The 21,083-nt window shown below is 48.5% G+C and overlaps 1 protein-coding gene across 1 annotated transcript in view; it reads left to right on the top strand.

The window, feature by feature from the left end:
• FARP1 (FERM, ARH/RhoGEF and pleckstrin domain protein 1) overlaps nt 1-21,083 on the top strand; it is a 303,782-nt gene that overhangs the window by 268,311 nt on the left and 14,388 nt on the right. The window contains exons 17-18 of the mRNA XM_020902387.2: nt 14,926-15,007; nt 20,024-20,261. Of these exons, the coding sequence (XP_020758046.2) occupies nt 14,926-15,007; nt 20,024-20,261 (320 nt within the window). The remainder of the gene's footprint in view (nt 1-14,925; nt 15,008-20,023; nt 20,262-21,083) is intronic.

The raw sequence follows: 21,083 nt of genomic DNA, 5'->3' as shown, positions 1-21,083 counted from the left end.
TCACAGTGTTCTCAGGGGTGTTTTAGTAACTGTAGGGCCTGCCGGAGACCTGGGTGAGGTGGTCCCACCCTGGGGGATTCCAAGTGGGGGATTCGGGCACTGGTTAACATTCTCAGAGAGCCACTCCCAGTGCTGTGAAGCAAATGTGCTCAGATACCCAACTTTGTATGCTTTTTATACCTGGAGAGAATTCAGTGCAGCTCTCTTTGCTGTGACAGAAGGAAGCGGGAGGCTTTACTCAGGTGCCCCAGGCAGGAGGGCTTAGCTTGGACTGAGAACAGGTATAAAACTCAGCTCTACTGGAGATGATGAGAGGCTGAAAATGCCAGTTTAGACTCTTACTCTAGATTGGTGCTATGAATATAAGAGAAATACCACTTTTAGAAATTAAAAAAAAAAATTATGCTCTGTAACATCTAACTCTGTCTTCCCAAAATTTACTGGAAAGCTTTCGATTGTGTTCTGCCATGTTGACTCCTTAGTACATACAAAGTTGAATGATGCTTTCATAGCGGAATTGAAGACCTTCTAGCTCTGGAGAAACCAATCCAGCAGTTCATTTTCTGGCCAGTGAGATGCGTACTCATACAGTTTTCCTGTATGCTCAGAGCATCTTGAGATGTGTCATACAGCAGTTTGGCCCACATGGCAGTTGGTTTAAAGAAGGTTGGGGAGGTCACACACAGGCGGTGTCTTCAGTTGGCAGTGCCCTGGCAGCCCAGTGTCGGGGACTTCAGCTCAGTCCTGCTGTCACTGGCAGAACGGTAGTTTCCTCGATTCTTGTCCTCTCAAGCGAAGGAATTCAGACAAGAGGCATAGAGCAGTTTTCAGCAGCAAGACTTTTATTAAGCAAAGTGAAAGTATGCTCCTGAGAAAACATGAGAGTGAGCGGTCTGGAAACCAGAAGCAGTCCCACAGTGGGGGTGTGCATGCGTGCTCAGTCCTGTCTGACTCTTTGTGACCCCGTGGACTGTAGCCCGCCAGGCTCCTCTGTCCATGGGAATTCCCAGGCAAGGATGCTGGAGTGGGTTGCCATGCCCTCCTCCAAGGCATCTTCCCTCCCTAGGGATGGAACCCACATCTTCAGCACTGGCAGGCAGATTCTTTACCACTGCGCCTCCTGAGAAGCCCACGATGGGTAGGGTTGGGTTTTTAAGCTTAGTGGTCCCTCCCTGTGTCCTGTATCATTTGACTGACAAGTTGATTGACAGCTTTGGGTTATATAACTTGTCCCTTAGTGTGCAGGCCCCAACCCGTAAGCCCCCAAGTGAGATCTGGGGTGGGGGAGGGGGGGAGCAGAAACCATAATGCTCACGTATTATAATGACAGTGTCATGGACCCTGGGTTGCTGAGTCGCTTCTTAGATCTTGGTGTGCCTACACCAGCCTGTTCTGGCCGTCTTATCTTGCTTGGTCCTGACTGGGCTGGAAACTCGAAGGGTGGTCCTTGACCACAGACGGAGGATCTCTGGGCATGTTCTGATTCCCAGTGTCCAGAGTGAGAAGGGAAAGATGACCCCATTCAGGATGGAGGGGCAGGGATCTTCCACTTCTAACTGCTGACACTTCTCACTACTGACACTGCCACCAGAGAATTTTTTTTGCCGAGCTGTTTGAAACACCGTTTCATTTTAGAATGACTGCGACACTCTTGGATTTATCTGTGATCATAAATCTTTAGCCTATATCTGTGAAAGAGTGTCCAGCTGCTTTAAAAGGCACCTGCTGTCATTTATTTCCCCAGAGAATTTTCAGTAGCGTATCTTTCAAAGGTCTATAATTTTATTCATTTTCCATGAAGATGCCAGAAGCGTGTTAAAGACTCAAGGCTAGCAAGAGAGAGCACATAGTCAATATGTAGCTCCATCAACTTGACCTTCAGTAGCTTTGCAACAATGGACCCACGGCATACTGTTGACGTTTATCGGGAGTCAGTGTCCAAGTGTGCCGTTAAGTTGAGCTAATCAATTCCTCAAGTGCATGATGAAAATGACCTGACTCGGCAGGGATTCACGGCAGAAGGCTGAGTGTGAATGAGTTAAGTGTGAGCCAATAGAAAGTGAGAGAAAGAGATCAATATTGGTTCTATCTGTGGCTCTCAACATTGGCTGCTCATTAAAATCACCTGGAACCTTTAAGGAAGAAAAAGTATCTTGATAACCAGGCAGAACACCAGACAGTTGTATCAGCATCCCTGAGAGGTAGAATGCAAGCGTCAGTAGTTCCTAAAGCTTCCTAGGTCATTATTCCAATGTGCCGCCAAGGTCGCGAACCTCTTCCATAGACTGTGCCTCATTAGAAGGAGACCAAGGATTGCCCCTTGGAACTTCAAGGCTCAGAGCTCCCTCAGAATACTGTACCCAGTTCTGAGTGTTATGATTGAAATGGGCTAATAGAATGCATTTCATTTTTTAAAAAAAATTTTGGAAGTATGGGCATTTGGCCTCAAAGAGAAGATTTTGTACGAAGGAGGGTGTCAGCATCTTCTTAGTTGTACCAGAGGACAAAATTTAAACAAAGGAGTGAGTTTCTGAGGAAGCACCTTGTATCTGAGCACAGAGAAGGGTTTCACAGCAAGCGCAGCTTAGCAATGACAGGCTGCCTTCCAAGGCAGTCGGCTCCTCGGCCTTGGGGTTTCTTGAGCTGAGGTTGTCCACTTCCAGAAGGTACTTACTGTTGGACAAAACCCCAGACCTGGCAGGGCATCAGGGTCACTGGGGTTGGTGGGCCAGTGGAGTTTTGAAAACCTACAGATTGTTCCATTGTACTCAGCCCTCCTTTATCAGAACGTTGGGGTGAGATCCAGAAATTTGTACTTTTTCAGAGTTTCTTGAGATGACTGTGTCGAATGATTTTTCTGGAATAACTCATGTGCAGTGTTTGAGAAACCAGTGACTCTTTGATTCTTTGGTTTGCGTTTTACTTATAACTCTGTTTCTTCTATAAGTGATGAATGAATATATGGGTGAGTGAGCAAGTGCCAGGCTTCGTCTTCTGGAGACTTGCAGTCTCAGGGGAGGGGGCGGGCCCTCTCATGGCTGAATGGGCCATGTCCAACGAGGCATCACTGGCTAGTTCTGTCTTAGAGGACATGTGGGCCGTTAATGCCTGCACAGAAGAAGCAACCCATGAGCAAATATGTTCAATGAAAAGATGGGATCACATAAAGTTTATTAAGAGAGAAGGTTTGCTTTGGGTTATTGACAGACCACGTGTGTGTGTTGATATTCTGAGATGGGAGAAAAGGACAGGCCCAAATGGAGTGGGCTGGCAGTGTCTGCACCCTTCATCACACCAACACCTGAGGTCCACGTCCAGCAGTCAACGGCCTCATTTCCTCACCTATAAGATGAGATGTGGCCTCCACCTCACCAGGCTGTTACACCAACTAAATGAGACAGTGTCTATAAAAGGCTTGGCATCCTGTCAAGGGGAGGGATGAAAGGCTGACCATTTTTTAATATAAACTTCTCCTATAAATTGAAATCTTAGATTTAGGGAAAAGTTGCCATGAGAATAGTTTTTGCACACTCCTTTTCCAGACCCTTCCGTTGATGTCAGCTTCTTACATCACTGGGCACATTCCTCAAACCTAAGAAACCAGTGTTGGTGGTTCTGTTAAAAAGCAAAATCTGAGCAAGTAAAATTGAAAGGTCTAATTGGCTCTATTGAATGATTCATGAATGGGCAGTGTCCCAGGAGGCAAGGAGGGAGGCGTTCCAGAAATGGAAAGGCTTCCCTGAAGACTCACACCATAAAGAATCTGCCTGCCAACACAGGAGACCTGGGTTCCATCCCTGGGTCAGGAAGATGCCCTGGAGAAGGGAATGGCAACCCATGCCAGTATTCTTGCCTGGGGAATTCCATGGTCAGAGAGCCTGGCGGGCTACAGTCCATGGGGTCACAAAAAGTTGGGCATGACTTTAGTTAACTAACCAGTGTTAGAAAGCTAACACTTTTAACTTTACAAGCAAAACAAGGAATAAACAACATTATTGCAGACATAGGTTACCTACGTGGGGGATGGCAGGGGTCTCTGTGGCAGATGACCTCATCTTCCTTTGGGGATCAAGAGGGCCCATGTGACCGATGACCTCCTTGGTGCTGACCAATGACTGACTGTTTAGGATGAGCTTCTGGGGGGAGGTTGTGACTGTTGTTTGGTTAGGTACTAAGTCTTGGCTTTAGCCAAGTGACTCCATTTTGGGCCTGTCCTTTCTCTTTTAACACTACATTATTAACTAAACTCCAGACTTTAACCAGTAATAGTATTTTTAATTATTGTTAATGAAAATCTAAAGTTTACCATGTACCTCAAGGTCCCCCAGATTTGGGACTTAAATGTCACAGCCACTGTGCTTTTCTTTGCTGCCCTGAGTTAGGCTGTCATACACTTCCATCAGCAGTGGGAAATTGTAAGGCAGGAAAATTACCAGGACGTTTTCCTGAATGATTAGGCTGAAGCCTGGCTCAGCAAACATACCTGCTCCTGTCCAAATGGTGCATTCTCCCAAGTCAATGCTGGGAGAAGAGGCTGGACCATTTCATTCAGGCCCAAGCCCAAGTTACCCTGTTTCTTCAAAAACAAGGGGACAGGTTCCGTGACTTCTGAAAACATGAAGAGTGCTTTTTCTTTTGCAAGTGAGGACATTTTACTCAGCTGTTCAAATGCATTCAGAGAAAGCCACTAAAGCTCTTTGGCTCTTGGGCAGGAGCCCCAAATTCCAGCCCTAAAATGACTGGCAGGTGCTGGGCGCAAACTGGCCAAGTCATTCCCCAGAGATGGATGCATACCTGCTCCAGGTTCTGCCGGGGATGGAATTTGGCTGGTGGGGAACTGGGACCCAGGGAAGGGCATGCAAGGAGACATGGGTAGGCTGTGGGCACACAGCTTCCAAGAAGGATCAGCCAGGTTCAAGAAAACAATGTGACTGTACTTAATGCCATTGAACTATACACTTGCAAAATGGTTATGGTGGTAGATATTTGGTTATATAGTGAAAAGAGAAACTGTAAGTCACTCAGTCATATCCGACCCTTTGCAACCCCATGGACCATACCCCACCCCCCCCAGGGCTCCTCTGTCCATGGCATTCTCCAGGCAGGAATACTGGAATGGGTTGCCATTTCCTCCTCCAAGGGATCTTTTGTTGTTCAGTCACTAAGTTGTGTCTGACTCTTTGCTACTCCATGGACTGCGGTTTGCCAGGCTACCCTGTCCTTCACTATCTCCCGGAATTTGCTTCAACTCTTATGTCCATTGAGTTGATGATGCCATCCAACCATCTCATCCTCTGTCACCCCCTTCTCCTCCTACCCTCAAATCTTTCCCAGCATCAGGTTCTTTTCCAGTGAGTCGGCTTTTTGCATCAGGTGGCCAAGGTGTTAGAGCTTCAGCATGCATCAGTCCTTCCAATGAATATTCAGGGTTGATTTCCTTTAGGATTGACTGGTTTGGTCTCCTTGCTGTCCAAGGGACTCGAGAGTCTTCTCCAACACCACAGTTCAAAAGCATCAGTTCTTCAGTGCTCAGCCTTCTTTATGGTCCAGCTCTCACATCGGTATGTGACTACTGGGAAAACCATGACTGTTTAGACCTTTGTTGCCAAGGGGTGTCTCTTTGCCGACAATCATTATCTTGCCACAATTTTTTAAAAATAGAAAAAACAAAATCATAGGGAATCCGATGCAGAAGAAGACAAGAGACTTCAAAACAGTGCTTTTCACACGAAGGTCACCATGCCTGTGGGTTCTCTGTGGGCGCTGCCACGGACTTTCCTGGAACATTGGAAAGCTCATTGGAACCTCACAGAGGCGGGCAGATGAGCCTTACGTGACAGGTGTGTTGGCTGATTAAATTGCCTCCATTCTGACCCAGTCAGCATTCACAGCCAGGCCTTGAGAGGTTAAGTGGAATGTTAAGACCTCAGTTTGAAGCTAAAATGGTACCTAAGAGTACCATTTTACTCCCAGCAGAACTTAGGGGTTCAGAATGCAGCTGGCATGGGCGGGGCTTACCTGTCCAGGTGCCCTTCCACCTGAAGGCAGACCTCACAGTGCAGTTTCACTTCTCAACAGCTTCCTCACTCTTGGAGGCGCTTTCCAACTCCCATTGTTACTTCCGTTAAGTGCCCTACGGCTCTGTGAGGTCCATGGGCTTTATTTTAAATAGACGGGAAAGTAAAAACAGGCTTTTTTTTTAACCTTTCTTAAGTGACCCAGTGAGGGCTGTTGTGGGCGATGATCCCAGCCGGTCAGACACTTTTATCCCGAAGTGGAGACCTTTGACGTTAATAAACTCCATGTCTTCTCTGGCCTGTGCTTGAACTTGGGGTCATCAGGAGCCTGGTGACCGGACAGCCTGTTGTCTTGAGCTTGTGTACCAGCAGGTCCTGCAAACAGGATGGGAAGAGACACTATTCTTTTTCCTCGTTCTGTGGCCACCACCCCCAAAGGTAGCTCGCTCACCCTCCAGCCAGGGCAGTTTTTTCACAGCATCCTCTTGTGGTTGGTTGAGTCAGGAGCACACACATGTACCGCACACATGGACACCCCCTGCCCCCCTCTTCTCAACCCCGAGAGTCCGCCTCCCCACACTTCATCTCTGGATCCCTGAGGATGGACCAGACCCTGGCCACCATCCTTTTGAGAGGTCGCCAGTGGAAAGTGGTTCCTGCCACACCATGAAGCGCTGGCTGACTCTGCCATGCAGGTCGTTTATATGACATGAAAGCTTTCTTCACCCCGAAGTTGATGTCTCTGGACTGTTTCCCACATCCACGTAAAGGAAAGGAACCGGTTTCCATGTTATTTTTGTTGTCGCCCAAGATCAAAATATTTGTAAAGGTTGACTGCAGAGAAGCCCTGTAGTTATTTCATGGGGGAATTATTCCTGCCTCACACACTTTGTTCATGGCTGGATAATTCTTTCGTGCGCCAACTCCTGTCATCCCCACAGTGCCTTTACTACCAGCAGTGACAGCTTTGCTCGTTTAGAGTAAAATCAGCTGTGGTGCCTTGTCTCGTGGAACGAACATTCTCGTGTGACGAGGGATCCCACTGCCTCTCAGGCTTGACATGCTCCTGCAGCTCCAGCTCTAATGAATTTTTTGTCCTGAGCAGGAAGTTAGGGTGTCAACCTGCATGTCAGAAATCCCCGAGTCACTCTCAAATCCAGCAAGGTCAGTTAACTGCATTGATTTTCCTGTAAAATTGACTTAGCCCAGCTCAGTAGGCTTACTGACTCCACCCTCCCTCCCTCCCTCCTTCCCACCAACTTCCATCTTTCTGTCTCTGAATTCCCAAGACGTTTACTAACCTTCCTGTGTCACCCACTCATCCTGGTTCACCTGGAATCTCAGCTCCCGATGCACAAGTCTTAGCCTCTGCCAATCCTTTTATGCCTCATCTTCCACAAAAATTTTGAGACAGTTAACAAGTAGAAACAATACAAGAAAAGGATAAGCGAAGACATCGAAAGTGCACTGTCCCATATGGTGGCCACTAGCCATTTGGAGCAGTTTAAAATAATTTAAATTAAAATTTCAGTTTCTCGATAACACGAGCCACATTTCAAGGGTTATTAGACCCATGTGGCTAGTGGCTGCGTTCAGGACAGCAGACATAAAACACATGATGATTTCCATCATCATAGAAAGTTCTTTTTCACAGCATTGGGAGGTACAAACTCTTGGGTATAAAATAGGCTACAGGAATATATTGTACAATATGGGGAATGGAGCCAATATCTTGTAGTAACTGTAAGTGGGTTGTAACCTTTAAAAATTGTATTAAAAAAGAATGAATAGTGCTCATTACAGCAAACACAGGGCCCACCACGCAATAGTTCCTCAAAATACTTATGAAACAAATTTGTGAAAATGTCTTGGTTTCCTCTGGGGTAAATTGTAAAGATTATTTAGTTTGTTGTTGTGTTTCAGAGGTTCAAAGCAGAAGGGTGCCTGGCAAATGATGATGGACCATGCTTTTACACTTAGAAAATCAGTATTCACATGCAAAGTCTGCAACATGTTAATATTAAAAATAAAATACCATTAGTGCTTCCCACCAGGGAAGCTGTCCAGTCATTGAGGTTGTATTCAAAACGCAAGACTCAAGGACAGGCCATCCAAGCCCTCTGCTCCCTGCTTCAGGCAGATCTACTTCTCTTGTGTAAAAGCTTTTGTTTGAAAATATTTTCACTGATTTTTAAAAGAAGGCCGTGCAAAAAGGGTTTAAAATCCTTACTTTCAAATTAAACCATGAAACTCACTGGAGACAAGACAGTGTGACCTACCTGGAAAAACGCTTGGAAGAATACATGGTGGAAGGAAGTTAGGGCAAGATATGGATCGTGGGTATACAATGGGGGGCAGTGCATGTACACTTTTTTATATCAATTTATTATTTAAAATTTCATCTTTGTTTCAAAGGCAAGAAAAACACTTTAAGGACGCTGGGTCTTCCCACTGTGTCCTGCCCAGATTCAGCTTCGCTCTGTCCCCCTAGGGGGCCAGTGGTGGTTGGTGATTGTTTCCTTTTAACACAGGAGTAAAATTGCCTGTTCTCAAGCATATGCAGGAGCTATTTTTCTTGAATTGTCTGCCTTATTCCTGTCTATATGGCCCACTGTGCTTTCAGAGCAAGCTACTTTTAGGTTTGTTTGTTTAGAAAAATGGAAATGATTTTTCCAATTGCAGGTGGATTTCTGCTGGAACACACTTAGGCCGCTGATGAGTTTGAAAAGGCCCTTCTATTGTGCTGTGTTTTAATGCATGGCCGTCAACAGAACCAAACCCAGGTCTCATCTGGTGCTATCAAGCCTGCCTGTGAGTGGGCTGTAACTCTTGTGCCTCATATTAAACTGGACCTGGTAAACTTGGAAGAAGAAAAGCTGTGGCTTTAGGCAAGTCTATAACGTACTCATAGCTGATGAGCACAGGGTGGCTGAGGGCTTGAGGCTGCCGTGTCCACCTGAGCCGGAGGACAGGATGGGCACGTACGTGTCGCTACTGGGGGGAAACAGTGTACCCCAGCCCAGCAAGAACACCACAGGTGCCTTCCCTGCAAGCGGCGATGTGAATTAATGTTCACATTCATGAGGTTTCCTCTCCAGGGATCTCAAAGGGTATTGAAATTCATCAAAGAATATTGAAATCCACATCTATTACATGCAACTAATATATACATACACACACATATGAAATCTATTACTCTGGCTAACTTGTTGCTTTCTGAACCCAGCTGCCCTTCCTACCCTACATGTTAGTGGAAGATTTGTCTTATTTGCTCACTTACATATTCTTTTATTTACATAGATACACATAGACATACAGATACATAGATGCATAGCTTCCCAGATGGTGCTAGCGATAAAGAACCCGCCTGCCAACGCAAGAGGTCCCCTGGAGGAGGGCGTGACAACCCACTCCAGTATTCTTGCCGGGAAAAATCCCATGGAGAGAGATGCCTGGCGGGCTACAGTCCGTAGCGTCGCAAAGAGTCAGACAGGATTGAAGCAACTTAGCACAATAACAGCACAGACACACATAATTACAGCCTCTTCCCCACCCCACCCCACCCCCACACACTTAGAATCATAGGAACCACAAGGAATGGTAAGAATTAGGGCATGATGTTTGTTTTGCAAATGAAGCCTAAAAATTCACAAAGTTAAATCTATTTTCTTGGAGTCAGAGAGCACCCTGACCCAGAGCTGAGTTGAAAAAGTCAGCCCTTTTAGCTCCAAGCTATGTGGTTTTGCTTTTATGTTTTAATCTAATGAGCTGATTCTTTGCTTTGTTGTGAGAGGGAGGAGGAAAGGGCGGAGCCTTGGTCTGTCTGTAGTGGTGAATGGAACATTTACAGAGGGTCTGGGAGAGTCAGAGATATTGTGTGTGTGTGTGTGTGTGTGTGTGTGTGTGTGTGTGTGTTCGTTCAACCTTGTGCTGACAGAACACATAGTTGTGCCCTGGAGCACATTAATCATGGTGCACAGGTCAGAATTCAGCATCTGGGAGGCTCCTTGGTACGTGGGTTTCCAGAGCAAAATTGTCAAAAGAATTTTCCGCTGCATTGTCGCGCAGTAATTATGCAGACAGTGAATACGCGGCCCCATCTTCCCAACAAGGACCCTTTTCTTGTGAGGTTAATGTCCAGAGGCTGTTCTGGAAGAGTTATAATTACTTTTCCATGTTCTCCATAATCAAGTGACCTTTTAGCTCTTTACAATAAGGCCAGTGCACTGGACTTGCAGGTTCGCTGGCGTTCACATGCAGAGGAAGCGCAAACGTGACGGTAATTCTCTGCGGAGCAGCAGGAGCGCAGGTCTTGTCCCCTTTCCCGAGGGCTGACTCCATGTTCTGGGACCAAGGGGGGCTGGCCCCTGCCGCGTGCTGCGGTGGGCAGGGCGACGGAAGGGGGCCAGGCTGCCCATACTGGTTGCGTGAACTTCCGGGGCCCTAGCCTGGTTTCACCGCATTCCCTCGGGCTGCCCCCCATCAGTGGATTGACTGGGCACAGAGGATCCTGATGCTATCCCAGAGCAGTTTCCCAAATGAAACCAAGACTCTGCAAACTGAGGGGAACAGATAAGGTTCTGCCGGCTAGCCAAACCAGGAAGGAAGGTCCCCCTTGCATCTGGGATTTTAACATCACTGCACTGCTCTTCTAATAAAGAGTTGGCAAAGGAAGAAAGGAAGTGAAGTCAATCTAACTTGGCCTCCATCACTGCTCCCTGCCCCTCCTCCCTGCCTGCCCCGCTGCGCCTGGTTCCCCGTGGGTCAGGATGCTCTCTGTGAGAGACAGGAGATTGTTCAGTACCTGTGGGAGCCGAGACCCCCAGTTCTCGCCCCGCCCCGTCCAGAGCATTCGCTCTAAAATATCTAGATGATGTCCTTTGGATGAACTGAAGAGCTGTCTCATGTGCATTGTCAAGTGGCATGCCCATTTGGAAGTTCGGGGTCAGGTTCCAAGATGAGAGCTGCATACGTGGAAATCTAGCATAAGTTGTGTCTTCCCTCATTTTACTGAAACCAGGCTCTTCTCACTGAGCAATTCGGTCCTCCTTTGTTGTTTAGATGTGGTGGGGAGGGAAGGAGAACCTCCCAACTCCTAAGCAAGCTTCCCCGTGATGCTGAAGGTGCAAGGTGGGTGGTTTGAACAGCAGGAAGCCTGTTTCTGGCGGGAGCGCCTTCCTGCCTGAAGTGTGTAAGGAGAAGAAGCAACCTGTAAATTCACAACTGCACCCACACACTCACACAGGATCCACAGACTAGCCAAATGATAAACATCTCTGTTGTGATCCGATGAAGAACCATTTGCCAAAGATACCACACCCCTGTAGCTGATGGGGTGGAATAATTTCTGATCATGAGCAGAGAATTGAGTGCTGTCTCAGGAGGGGAAAGGGAAAGTGTTAGCTGCTCAGTCATGTCCAACAACTCCATGGACTGTAGCCTGCCAGGCTCCTCTGTCCACGAGATTCAATAAGCAAGAATACTGGAGTGGGTAGCCATTCTCTTCTCCAGGGGATCTTCCTGGTCCAGGATCGAACCTGGGTCTCCTGCATTAGCAGGCAGATTCTTCACCGTCTGAGGCACCAGAGAAGCCCCATCTCAGAGGGGAGCCTGGTCTAACTCAGATGCTGGAGCATTCTCTACTGAGGCTGCTTTGGGGAAGAATGACCCGATGGATGCGGATGAGGGAGGCAGACCAGTGTGGATAACCGAGGCTCCTGGCTTGAGGCTGAAGCAAGACAGTTGTTTCATTAAGAAACAAAATGGAGGAAGGAGATTAGATTTTGGCAGCAAGATAAATACCTCTGTGCAGAATCTCTTGAGTTTGAGATTCCTATGAGTTGGCTTCCCTTGGAGCTTAGTTGGTAAAGAATCTGCCTACAATGCAGGACACCCAGGTTCGATTCCTGGGTTGGGAAGATCCCCTAGAGGAGGAAATGGCAACCCACTCCAGCATTCTTGCCTGGAGAATCCCCATGGACAGAGGAGCCTGGCGGGCTACAGTCCATGGAGTCGCAAGAGTTGGATACGACTGAGTGACTAAACTATCACATACGCTGTGGCATCTTTATATCTACCACCATGAGGTCACTCGGGCAGTGACCTCTGAAAGTCATAAAATACAGGGCCTGGGTCAGTAACTACATAGCTCATTGAGGTCATAGATGTGGCATCGTGAGTTGAAACAATGGAGACTAGAAAGCCTTGCTTAGGGAGAAGGAGAAATGGAGAGAGAGAAGATAGCCAGGGATGGGTTCTCAAAACACAGAAACAGATTAGGATTGGCCTGCAGAGGAGGGCTCGGCAAACAGGATTGAAGAGGTCACCTGGAGAGAAACCAGGGGGCCGGAGAGGAGGCTTCCAGAAGCCTCGAGAGCAGGGCCAGGGCGTTTGGGACTGTCCAGCCGAGAGTGGATGACCAGGAGCAGCCGTGACAGTACTTCCCTTGGTGGATTAGGTGACTCAGAGGTCAGCAGCAGTCTTGCACAGAACCATTTCAGGCAGTGGTGAGAAGAGAATCCGTAGTTTAATCAGAAGAGAAGTGCATAGTAATTAAGGCCATTGGCCAGCTTGTTTGTTTTGGCGGCTAAGAAGAAGCAGAAGGATTGAGGAATTCTGCATCAGGGTGGAAAAGAATGGAATAGGCTGTCTAGAGGACAGCCCTTCTAGAAAAACGATACAGATGAACTTATTGGTAAAGCAGAAGGAGACACAGACACAGAGAACAAGTGTAAGGACACCAGGGCGGGGAGGGGGGGGGTGGGGTGAATTGGGAAATTGGGACTGACATATATGACACTACCGTGTATAAAATAGGTAACCGCTAAGAACCTGCTGCCCAGCACAGGAAACTCCGGTCAATGCTGGGTGGTGACGTAAAAGGAGGGGAATCCCAAAAAAGAGGGGATGGGTTTATACTTGTGACTGATTTACTCTGGTGTGCAGTGGAAACTAACGCAGCATTGCAAAGCAACTGTGCGCCAATAAATATTAATCAAAAAAAGAGAAAGACAGCCGCAGAAGACCCTGGCAGGGGCTGGGAACATCACGGGTACCCTCGCTCCTTGTATTTTACAGAAGCTTTAATTCCCTGATGGGTCTGGTTGCTTGTCTCTCCTGTGATGTACTTCCGAGTCTATGCTCAGTTATAAACGGTGGAGTACATGGTGTTGTCCCTGCTCGCTGTGGGGAGAGGGCAGCTGGGAAAGGAACCAGCCCTCCTGTTTCTATCTGCTCAGACTTTTCTGCCCCCTGCGTGCTAAGTCCCTTCAGTCAAGTCCGACTTCTTGTGACCCCATGGACTGCAGTCCACCAGGCTACTCTGTCCATTGGATGCTCCAGGCAGGAACACTGGAGTGGGTTGCCATGCCCTCCTCCAGGGGATCTTCCCAGCCCAGGGATCGAACCCATATCTCTCACATCTCGGCCATTGGCAGGTGGGTTCTTTAGCACTAGCACCACCTGGAAAGCCTCATTCAGTACCTTCCTCCCTGCCCTCCTCTCCCCATCCTGAGACCCTTGCGGTGTGAGAGGTTGAGCCGGCAGTCCTGGAAAGCTCTGAATGCCGAGATTAGGGGGGTCATTCCTGCTGGTGCTGGAGGTGAGGGCAGCAGCGCCTGTGGGTATAAGGAAATGGCAACCCACTCCAGTACGCTTGCCTAGAAAACTACATGGATGGAGGAGCCTGGTGGATTACAGTCCGTGGGGTCCCAGAGAGTCGGACACAACTGAGCGGCTTCACTTCACACTCGGGTTGCAGGTATTTTATTCCACCCTGAGCACGTCTCACCTCCCTGCCCAGATTTTTTACCTTTTTTTCATTTTTAGTTTGTCCCTTTTCCTTAAATTGGCTTCTGGCTATCCTGAACAATTGGTTTGAAGATATTAGCCAGGTTCGTTGTTGAAAAATCATGTTTTAATTTTCTCTGGGCGATTCAGCGGGTTAATTGGCAGATATGCACAGGTATGGTGGCTAGAAGTGTATAGGCTGGGTTCCTGGGCTTGGGTCCCAGCTCCAGCCTTGTGATCACTGACATTAGACACGTTGCTTCGTTTCTTTGTGCCTCGGTATTTAGCTGTTTAAAGGGGGTGATGGTGGTACCTGGTCACAAGGCTGCCGAGAGGATTCAGTGACTGATCAGTGCTCAGTAACCGAAGCTGCCATTATTAATATTCCTTTACTCACTGCTGTTTAAGCCCCTAGATTGTCAATACTGGATACAGCCTAGAGCCAAAGGGAAATTAATATATACCCAGATGCTCCTTTCAAAACACCCGTATCTTTGTCATTCGTCACCCAGCAATGTTGGGGGGAACCCTAACCCATCTCAGTAGCTGAGACCCCATCCTACTCTCTTTTGGGTCGTTCTTCACATACCCACCTCCGTCAGGGGGTCTCCTGCACTCCCTCAATTATATTTTTCTCTTGCCAAGGGCTTTTCACATAGCCCTTTGTCTGCTTCAGGTAAGGACTCTTGGGAGCAGAAACCTTGATTTTTGAGGCTAAGCCTGGCTTCTTACAAGTGTCTGTTAGTCCCAGTCTTTGAGAAAAAATCAGTTTCATGAGCTTGTTCCTGCAAGTCATCTCCTCGTTGTTCCAACGCAGAGAAAATCACCCAAGCGTGGATGGAAAAAGAAATGTAAAATGAGATCAGATTAAAGTGAACACAAAGTGGCTCTTCCCTGCTACTTTTCAGAGCAAAAGTGGAATTCTTTGTCTGCAGAAGTAGTGGGGTCATTTTGAAGTCTCTCCTAGCGCTGATGTCCTGTGACACACACCAAAAGGAGAGTACAGTTAGGTTAGCGGACAGGGAGACGTGAAGGTTGATGGTTTGTCATCTGGGGCTTGCACGTTGATCCTGTCATGTTTTCACTGCTAACGCTTTGGTTTCCAACCCTTTGCTCCCAGGGAAGGCCGCTCGAATGCCCACATCAGAGGAGATTACCAAAGAATCGGAGATGTGATGCTGAAGAACTTTCAGGGGATGAAGGTGAGTTGCTGGTGGGGAGGGGCGGTGGGGGCGGGGCTCCCCTGGGAAGATAACTCGGACTGTGATCCCCGCCTGTGATTCGAATCTGCATATAGCACAGCTTTGGGGGAACTCCTGCCTCATCTGGATAATTTTATTTGGCGGCATAAAAGAAAATCCAGTCATTCTGGGGAAGGCATTTTCAGTACTTTTCCAAAGCTCTGTCTTGTAACCAGAACAACAGGTATTTTCTATGAGTCATTTGAAAAAGGCTGTGTAGACAAAACATTGGTTGACTGAGCATTTCACTGGTAGTCGTTTTGGCTTCTTCAACAGAAATATTGGATTCAGAGCTATGTAGGAATTCCAGGCAATTCTGTGACTTTCAGTTAGTTTATAAGGTAAATATATTTTTGACCATTAAGCGATATCTAAATGACACCAAAGAATGAAAGTCTCCCAGAATGTCGGGACAGACTGAACCAGTAGTCTGCCTCTTGTTTGAAATCTGTCCCACCCCTTAGGTCTAAAATTTTCATTTTTGCCTTTCATTCGAATCCATTAGTAAGTCCTTTAAAAATGGAATGTTTTAACTCACACAGTTTATCTTTCAAATATGAATATGTCTGTGTGTGTGTGTGTGTGTGTGTGTTAGTCACTCAGTTGTGTCTGACTCTTTGCAACCCCATGAACTGTAGCCCGCCAGGCTCCTCTGTCCATGGAATTCTCCAGGCAAGAATACTGGGGTATGTAGCCAAATCAACCCTGAATATGCATTGGAAGGACTGATGCTGAAGTTGAAGCTCCGATGCTTTGGCTACTTGATGCGAAGAACTGACTCACTGGGAAAGACTGTGATGCTGGGAAAGATTGAGGACAGGAGGAGAAGGGGGAGACAGAGGATGAGATGGTTGGATGGCATCACCGACTCAATGGACATGAGTTTGAGCATGCTCCAGGAGATAGTGAAGGACAGGGAATCCTGGAGTGCTGCAGTCCATGGGGTCGCAAAGACTGCGTCCGCGGGTCAGACACGACTGAGTGAACAACAACATTCATTCCTTCTCCAGGGGATCTTCCCAACCCAGGGATCAAACCTGGGTGTCCTGAATTACAGGTGATTCTTTACTGTCTGAGCAACCAAGGAAGCCTGAATACGTTTATATTTAACATTTTAAAGCAATCTTCCTGTATCTCAACCTCCAAAGCCTGTCTGACAACCTTAACTAATAGCTAAGCTTGTTGTTGTTGTTTAATCGCTTCGCTGAGTCGTGTCTGACTCTGCCACCTCTGTCCGTGGGATTTCCTAGGCATTGCAGGCGAAATCTACCCGCTAAAGAAGGCAGGTTGCTTGTCCCGTCACCATTTCAGTCCCTCCAACCATCCTTCTGTCTGTCTATATCTACCATCCATCCATACTAGCTGGGAGCCTATAATGTCGAAAGCACTGGTAGAGTTACAGTTATTGTTGAGGTTTGAAAGTGTCCCACCCCCTCGGGGATAGCCCCGAGTGCTCCCTGTTTACCAGCTCCCCTTGCGACCCTCCCACGGAAGGGGGCCCTTGCTTAGACATCCACGCTCCTCTCCGGTCTCCTGGCATCTGAAACCTCCTAAAAATAGCCCCGATTTCCACCCAGGGCAATTCTTCCCCCTCCGTCAAGTGAGCTGGCATTTTTGCATTTAGTTGGCTTCCTCAGTTGTGCTGGCATTTTAATTACTGTGCCAACGCCACAAGCATTTATGGCGTGGAGCTCTGTGCAAACAAAATAAAAATAGATGGGGAGGCTCAGACTCTGGCAGCGTTTTAGAGAAATTGGTTTTACTTTTATTTTTATTTTTTATTGTGGCTGTTATTGTCAGTTATAGGAAATTTTTATAAAGCATGGAGGGGAGCAGCAGAAGGTTCTAGAGAAGTGCCAATGTTGGCACTTCTGTCCAGTGCTTTGCACGGGCTCCAGCTTGCACTTTCCTGCCCATCCCCCCACCCCGGCGTCCACCTGCACACGTGCAGATGTTCAACAGGGCTGGGGACATCACTGGCTTTTGTCCCCAGACCCTCCGCACGGGATGAGCGAGCTGGCCAGGGTTCCAATCCCACCTAAAAGTTAGAGGCACCCAGGTGGTGATCTCTCACCCGGGCTGAAATGTTCTACTGGCCGCATCAGCATTTCACCATCCACACTTACAGAGGAGGCCCTCACCTTGTACCTTGACTCTTCCCCTGTGACCTTCCCCCCCCCAGGCCTGGTCACCTCCTGCCCCCTCTCCTTCTTCATTTCCTAGTGCTCCCCTCCCTCTGGCTCTAAGTTCTCTTCCCCATGACTCACCAGCTACCTCTTATCCTCCCCAGCCACCATTTACATCACAGCCACCCTGATGAGGCTCCAAACCTGCCTTGTGTCTCTGGTTTAGAGAATACAGTCCAAACTCGAAAGCCTTCCCTGGACAGTTTTGCCAGGTCCCTTACCCCTCCACCCACTCTACCCCATCGTTCATATTCTCCTCTGTGCTCCAGGGACCTTGCACCCACCTCCCCAGGCACTCAGAGCCTTGAAAGACCCCTGCCTGAGCGGGATGCCTGCAGTGGTTCGTCTACTCATTACTGCAGGCGGGCAGCAGGCCTCCTGGAGGTGCCGACTGTGTGTTTTGGGCCCTGAGTATGTAGTGACAGGATGGACACTCTCAAAAAAAGGGATTGCACGTGTGCGAACACTGCATAGAGCTACATTCATGCACCTCGATGCACACATACTGACAATATGCACACACACTGACATGCACACACACAAGTGAGGGTGTGTATAACTGGCTGAATCCAAATAAACGCTGGACTGTCCCAGTGTCAGCGTCCTGGTTGGGCTCCAGTGCTGTAGTTAGACAAGATGTGAGCAGGAGGGGAGGCCAGGGAAAGGGTGCGTAAGACCCTCTGGACTTGTCTTTGCAATTTCTGTGAATCTATATGGGGCTTCCCTGGTGGCTCAGCGGTGAAGAATCCACCTGCAATGCAGGAGACGCAGTTTTGATCCCTGGGTTGGGAAGATCCCCTGGAGGAGGAAATGGCAACTCACTCTAGTATTCTTGCCTGGAGAATCTCATGGATGGAGGAGCCTGGCAGGCTACAGTCCATGGGATCGCAAGGAGTCGGACACGAATGAAGCAGATCAGCACAGCATGCATGAATCTATATATCTATATCTTTTAAATCACCAAATAAACTCAACAGGGAGACCATGTGATAACAGCTAAGGGGGACAGGAGGTCCAGGAGGAGGAGGAGTCACTCACTCAGCCTGGAGAGCAGGGAAAGCCTCAGAGCTGAGCCTGAGGGGGGCCCTCAGGAGCAGGGTGCCCTGTGCCATGGCTCTGGGTGCCAGAGTCCGGCACATTCAAGTGCAGGTTGTTCAGTAGGTGCCCGGAGTGAGTAGCAGGAAGCCACAATCGGGGGGCAGGAGAGATCACTGATCAGGGCTCCATGCACCCTGCCGAGGACTCTGGAGGTTGTCCTGAGATGGTGGGAGTTCTTGGCATATCTCAAGCAAGAGGCAATGTGCTCGACTGCATTGGTGGAAATTCCTTTTGGGGGCACTTGAAAGTCGGGGGCAGAAGTAGAGGCAGAGACCCCGATGGAGACACCCTGGCAGTGACCAGAACAAGGGCAGTGACCACTGGGTGACGCCAGGAACAGGCTTGCTGTCTGCAGGAGGTAGAATTGGTAAGTCTTGGCGAAGGACTGGAATCTTCTCCCAGTTTTTCTGTCTTCACTAGCAGGTGGCAGCACCATCCTGGGGTGAGAGGATTGGGGGGCAGCCTCAGTTGTAGTAGGCGGGGGGCAGTTGATGTCTGGACTCCTGGATTTCCAGCTCTTTGTGGGGTATGGGAATGGAAATGGCAGGATTGGGAACCTAGATGTTCTGGGAGTCGGCACACAGATAGTGAGCCTGCTTCTGGGAATGAGGGGGAAGACAAGGACAATAGCTGCCATGAGAAGTTAATCCCTTCTGGAATGCTCTATCAGGCTTCTCACCCTGCAGCTGTCTCCATCCCTACCAGTTAAACGAAAACAATATTCATACAGCAGCAGTCGTTAAGGATGGTAGAGCAGACTTGGTTCAGGACCTTTGCAGTAGATGCGGGGACACTACAGGAGAGCTTTACAGTGGGGGAGAGAGTGCGTTCAGCCGTCAGTGCAGTGGGGATCTCCAGCCAAGGATCAGGGCCAGGCTCAGAGGGTGTAAAAGTACTCGGAGGAAACATCAGGGTTGTGGGGGAATTCTAGCTGAACCAACCTAATAGGATTCTTAGGTGAAGACATCCCCTGGTGGGCAGTGGCAGATGGAGACCGCCAGTGTCAAGGGTGGAGGGTTCTGGTTGAACTGACTTATAACAGGATTCTAAAACTGAATGGTACACGGAAGTGTACAGCCAGGACTGGGAGAAGGTTCAGGAGCCTGGCAAAAGTTTGCCCAAACACAGGATCTCGGTCAGACCCCAGTAGAGAAGGACCAAGGCTTGTCATTCCCATCCACTCTGCTCCCCAGAATCCAGCAGAGAGGTGTCTCACGGCAGATGCTCAGTTATTACATGAGCGAAGGGGAGGGAGCCAAACAGAAATGTGTACTTTTCACTATGTGACGTTTATTGAGTGGCCCTGGCCTCTTTGGAATTTTTTTGTTGTGTTTTTTTTTTTACATTTAGGAGAAAACCCCAAGCCCCCTGAAGGCACTCCCATTCATTTACTTCCCCTGAGTTTCACCAGTCTTGTTTTAAAAGGACACTTACATCTCTAGTGTTCCATATACATCTCAAATATTTTATGATCCCTGTGTATTTTAAACTGCTCTATGCTTTTATAGAGCTTTTTAATGTCATCCTGAGAACTTAAATAGTGAAATAGTAAAAGCATGAGATTAAACAAGTGGGATGACATAATGAAAGCAAAGGTGATGCCTGGGGAGAGTCGAGCTGGGGCCGACCACGTGGCTGAGCCAGACTCCGCCCCTCTCCCCGGCCCCGCCCCCTCCCGCCTCTCCCCCACCAGCAACTGGCGGCGCACTTGTGGAAGCACAGCGAAGCGCTGGAGGCGCTGGAGACGGGCATCCGGGGCTCCCGGCGGCTGGAGGGCTTGTGCCGAGACTTCGAGCTGCAGAAGGTGTGCTACTTGCCGCTCAACACCTTCCTCCTGCGCCCGCTGCACCGCCTCATGCACTACAAGCAGGTCCTGGAGCGGCTGTGCAAACACTACCCGCCCAGCCACACCGACTTCAGAGACTGCCGAGGTGAGTGGGGGTGTGTGTTGGGGGCGGGGAGGCGGAGGTGTCTGGGATTGTGTCCCAAGCCGGGCAGACACGCTCTGTAGGACCTGGTCTGATATTTCTTGTTCCCTCTTGGTCTGCCCTGTCAAGAAGGCAGTAATGACTCGCTTCTCTTCTCCATCCTCTTGCCTGCGTTTTCTCCTTCCATCCTGGGTGGTTTAGTGCAAAGAACCCTGGAGAAGCTCCACTGAGAGTCCCTTCCAAAAAGCTTCCATTCACCTACATGGTAGAAGCTCATCACTTTCCCCTTGGGTGGGCCACCAGAAACGGCTGGTAATAAACACTACTGCTCGTTGCTGCAGGGCATTCATGAGGTCACCACACTGAGCATTTCAGGTGTATCAGCTTTCAGTCTTCGAGAGATGCCTACAAGATAGTGGTGAGCTCATTTTACATATGGGGACCGCTGAGACCAGAGAGGTTAAGAAACCTTCCCAGAGTCACACAGCTGCAAAGTAAATGACTTGTAACCTAAACCCAGAACCCACATTCGTGACCATCCTTCCCTACCAGCTAATGATGATGATATTATTCACTGTCCCTCCCTCAGCACCTGGGCCGGGTACTGTGCCAGGTATCTTTCTAACATTAACACCTTTACTTCTTTAACAACCCCATGAGACAAGGGTTGTTATCTCATTTTATAGGTAAGAAAACAGAGGCTTCAGAGGGGGTAAAGGATTTATGAGTGTCGCTCAGCTGGCCAAAGATGGGAGTTGACACTCTAGACCATGCTTTTCCCACTGTAACACGCATCGTCTTTTTGAACTTACCTCCTCTTCTCAT

The sequence above is a fragment of the Odocoileus virginianus genome, chromosome 8, assembly GCF_023699985.2.
Source record: "Odocoileus virginianus isolate 20LAN1187 ecotype Illinois chromosome 8, Ovbor_1.2, whole genome shotgun sequence".
NCBI classification, from domain to species: Eukaryota; Metazoa; Chordata; class Mammalia; order Artiodactyla; family Cervidae; genus Odocoileus; species Odocoileus virginianus.
This window is presented reverse-complemented; position numbering and strand designations above follow the sequence as displayed.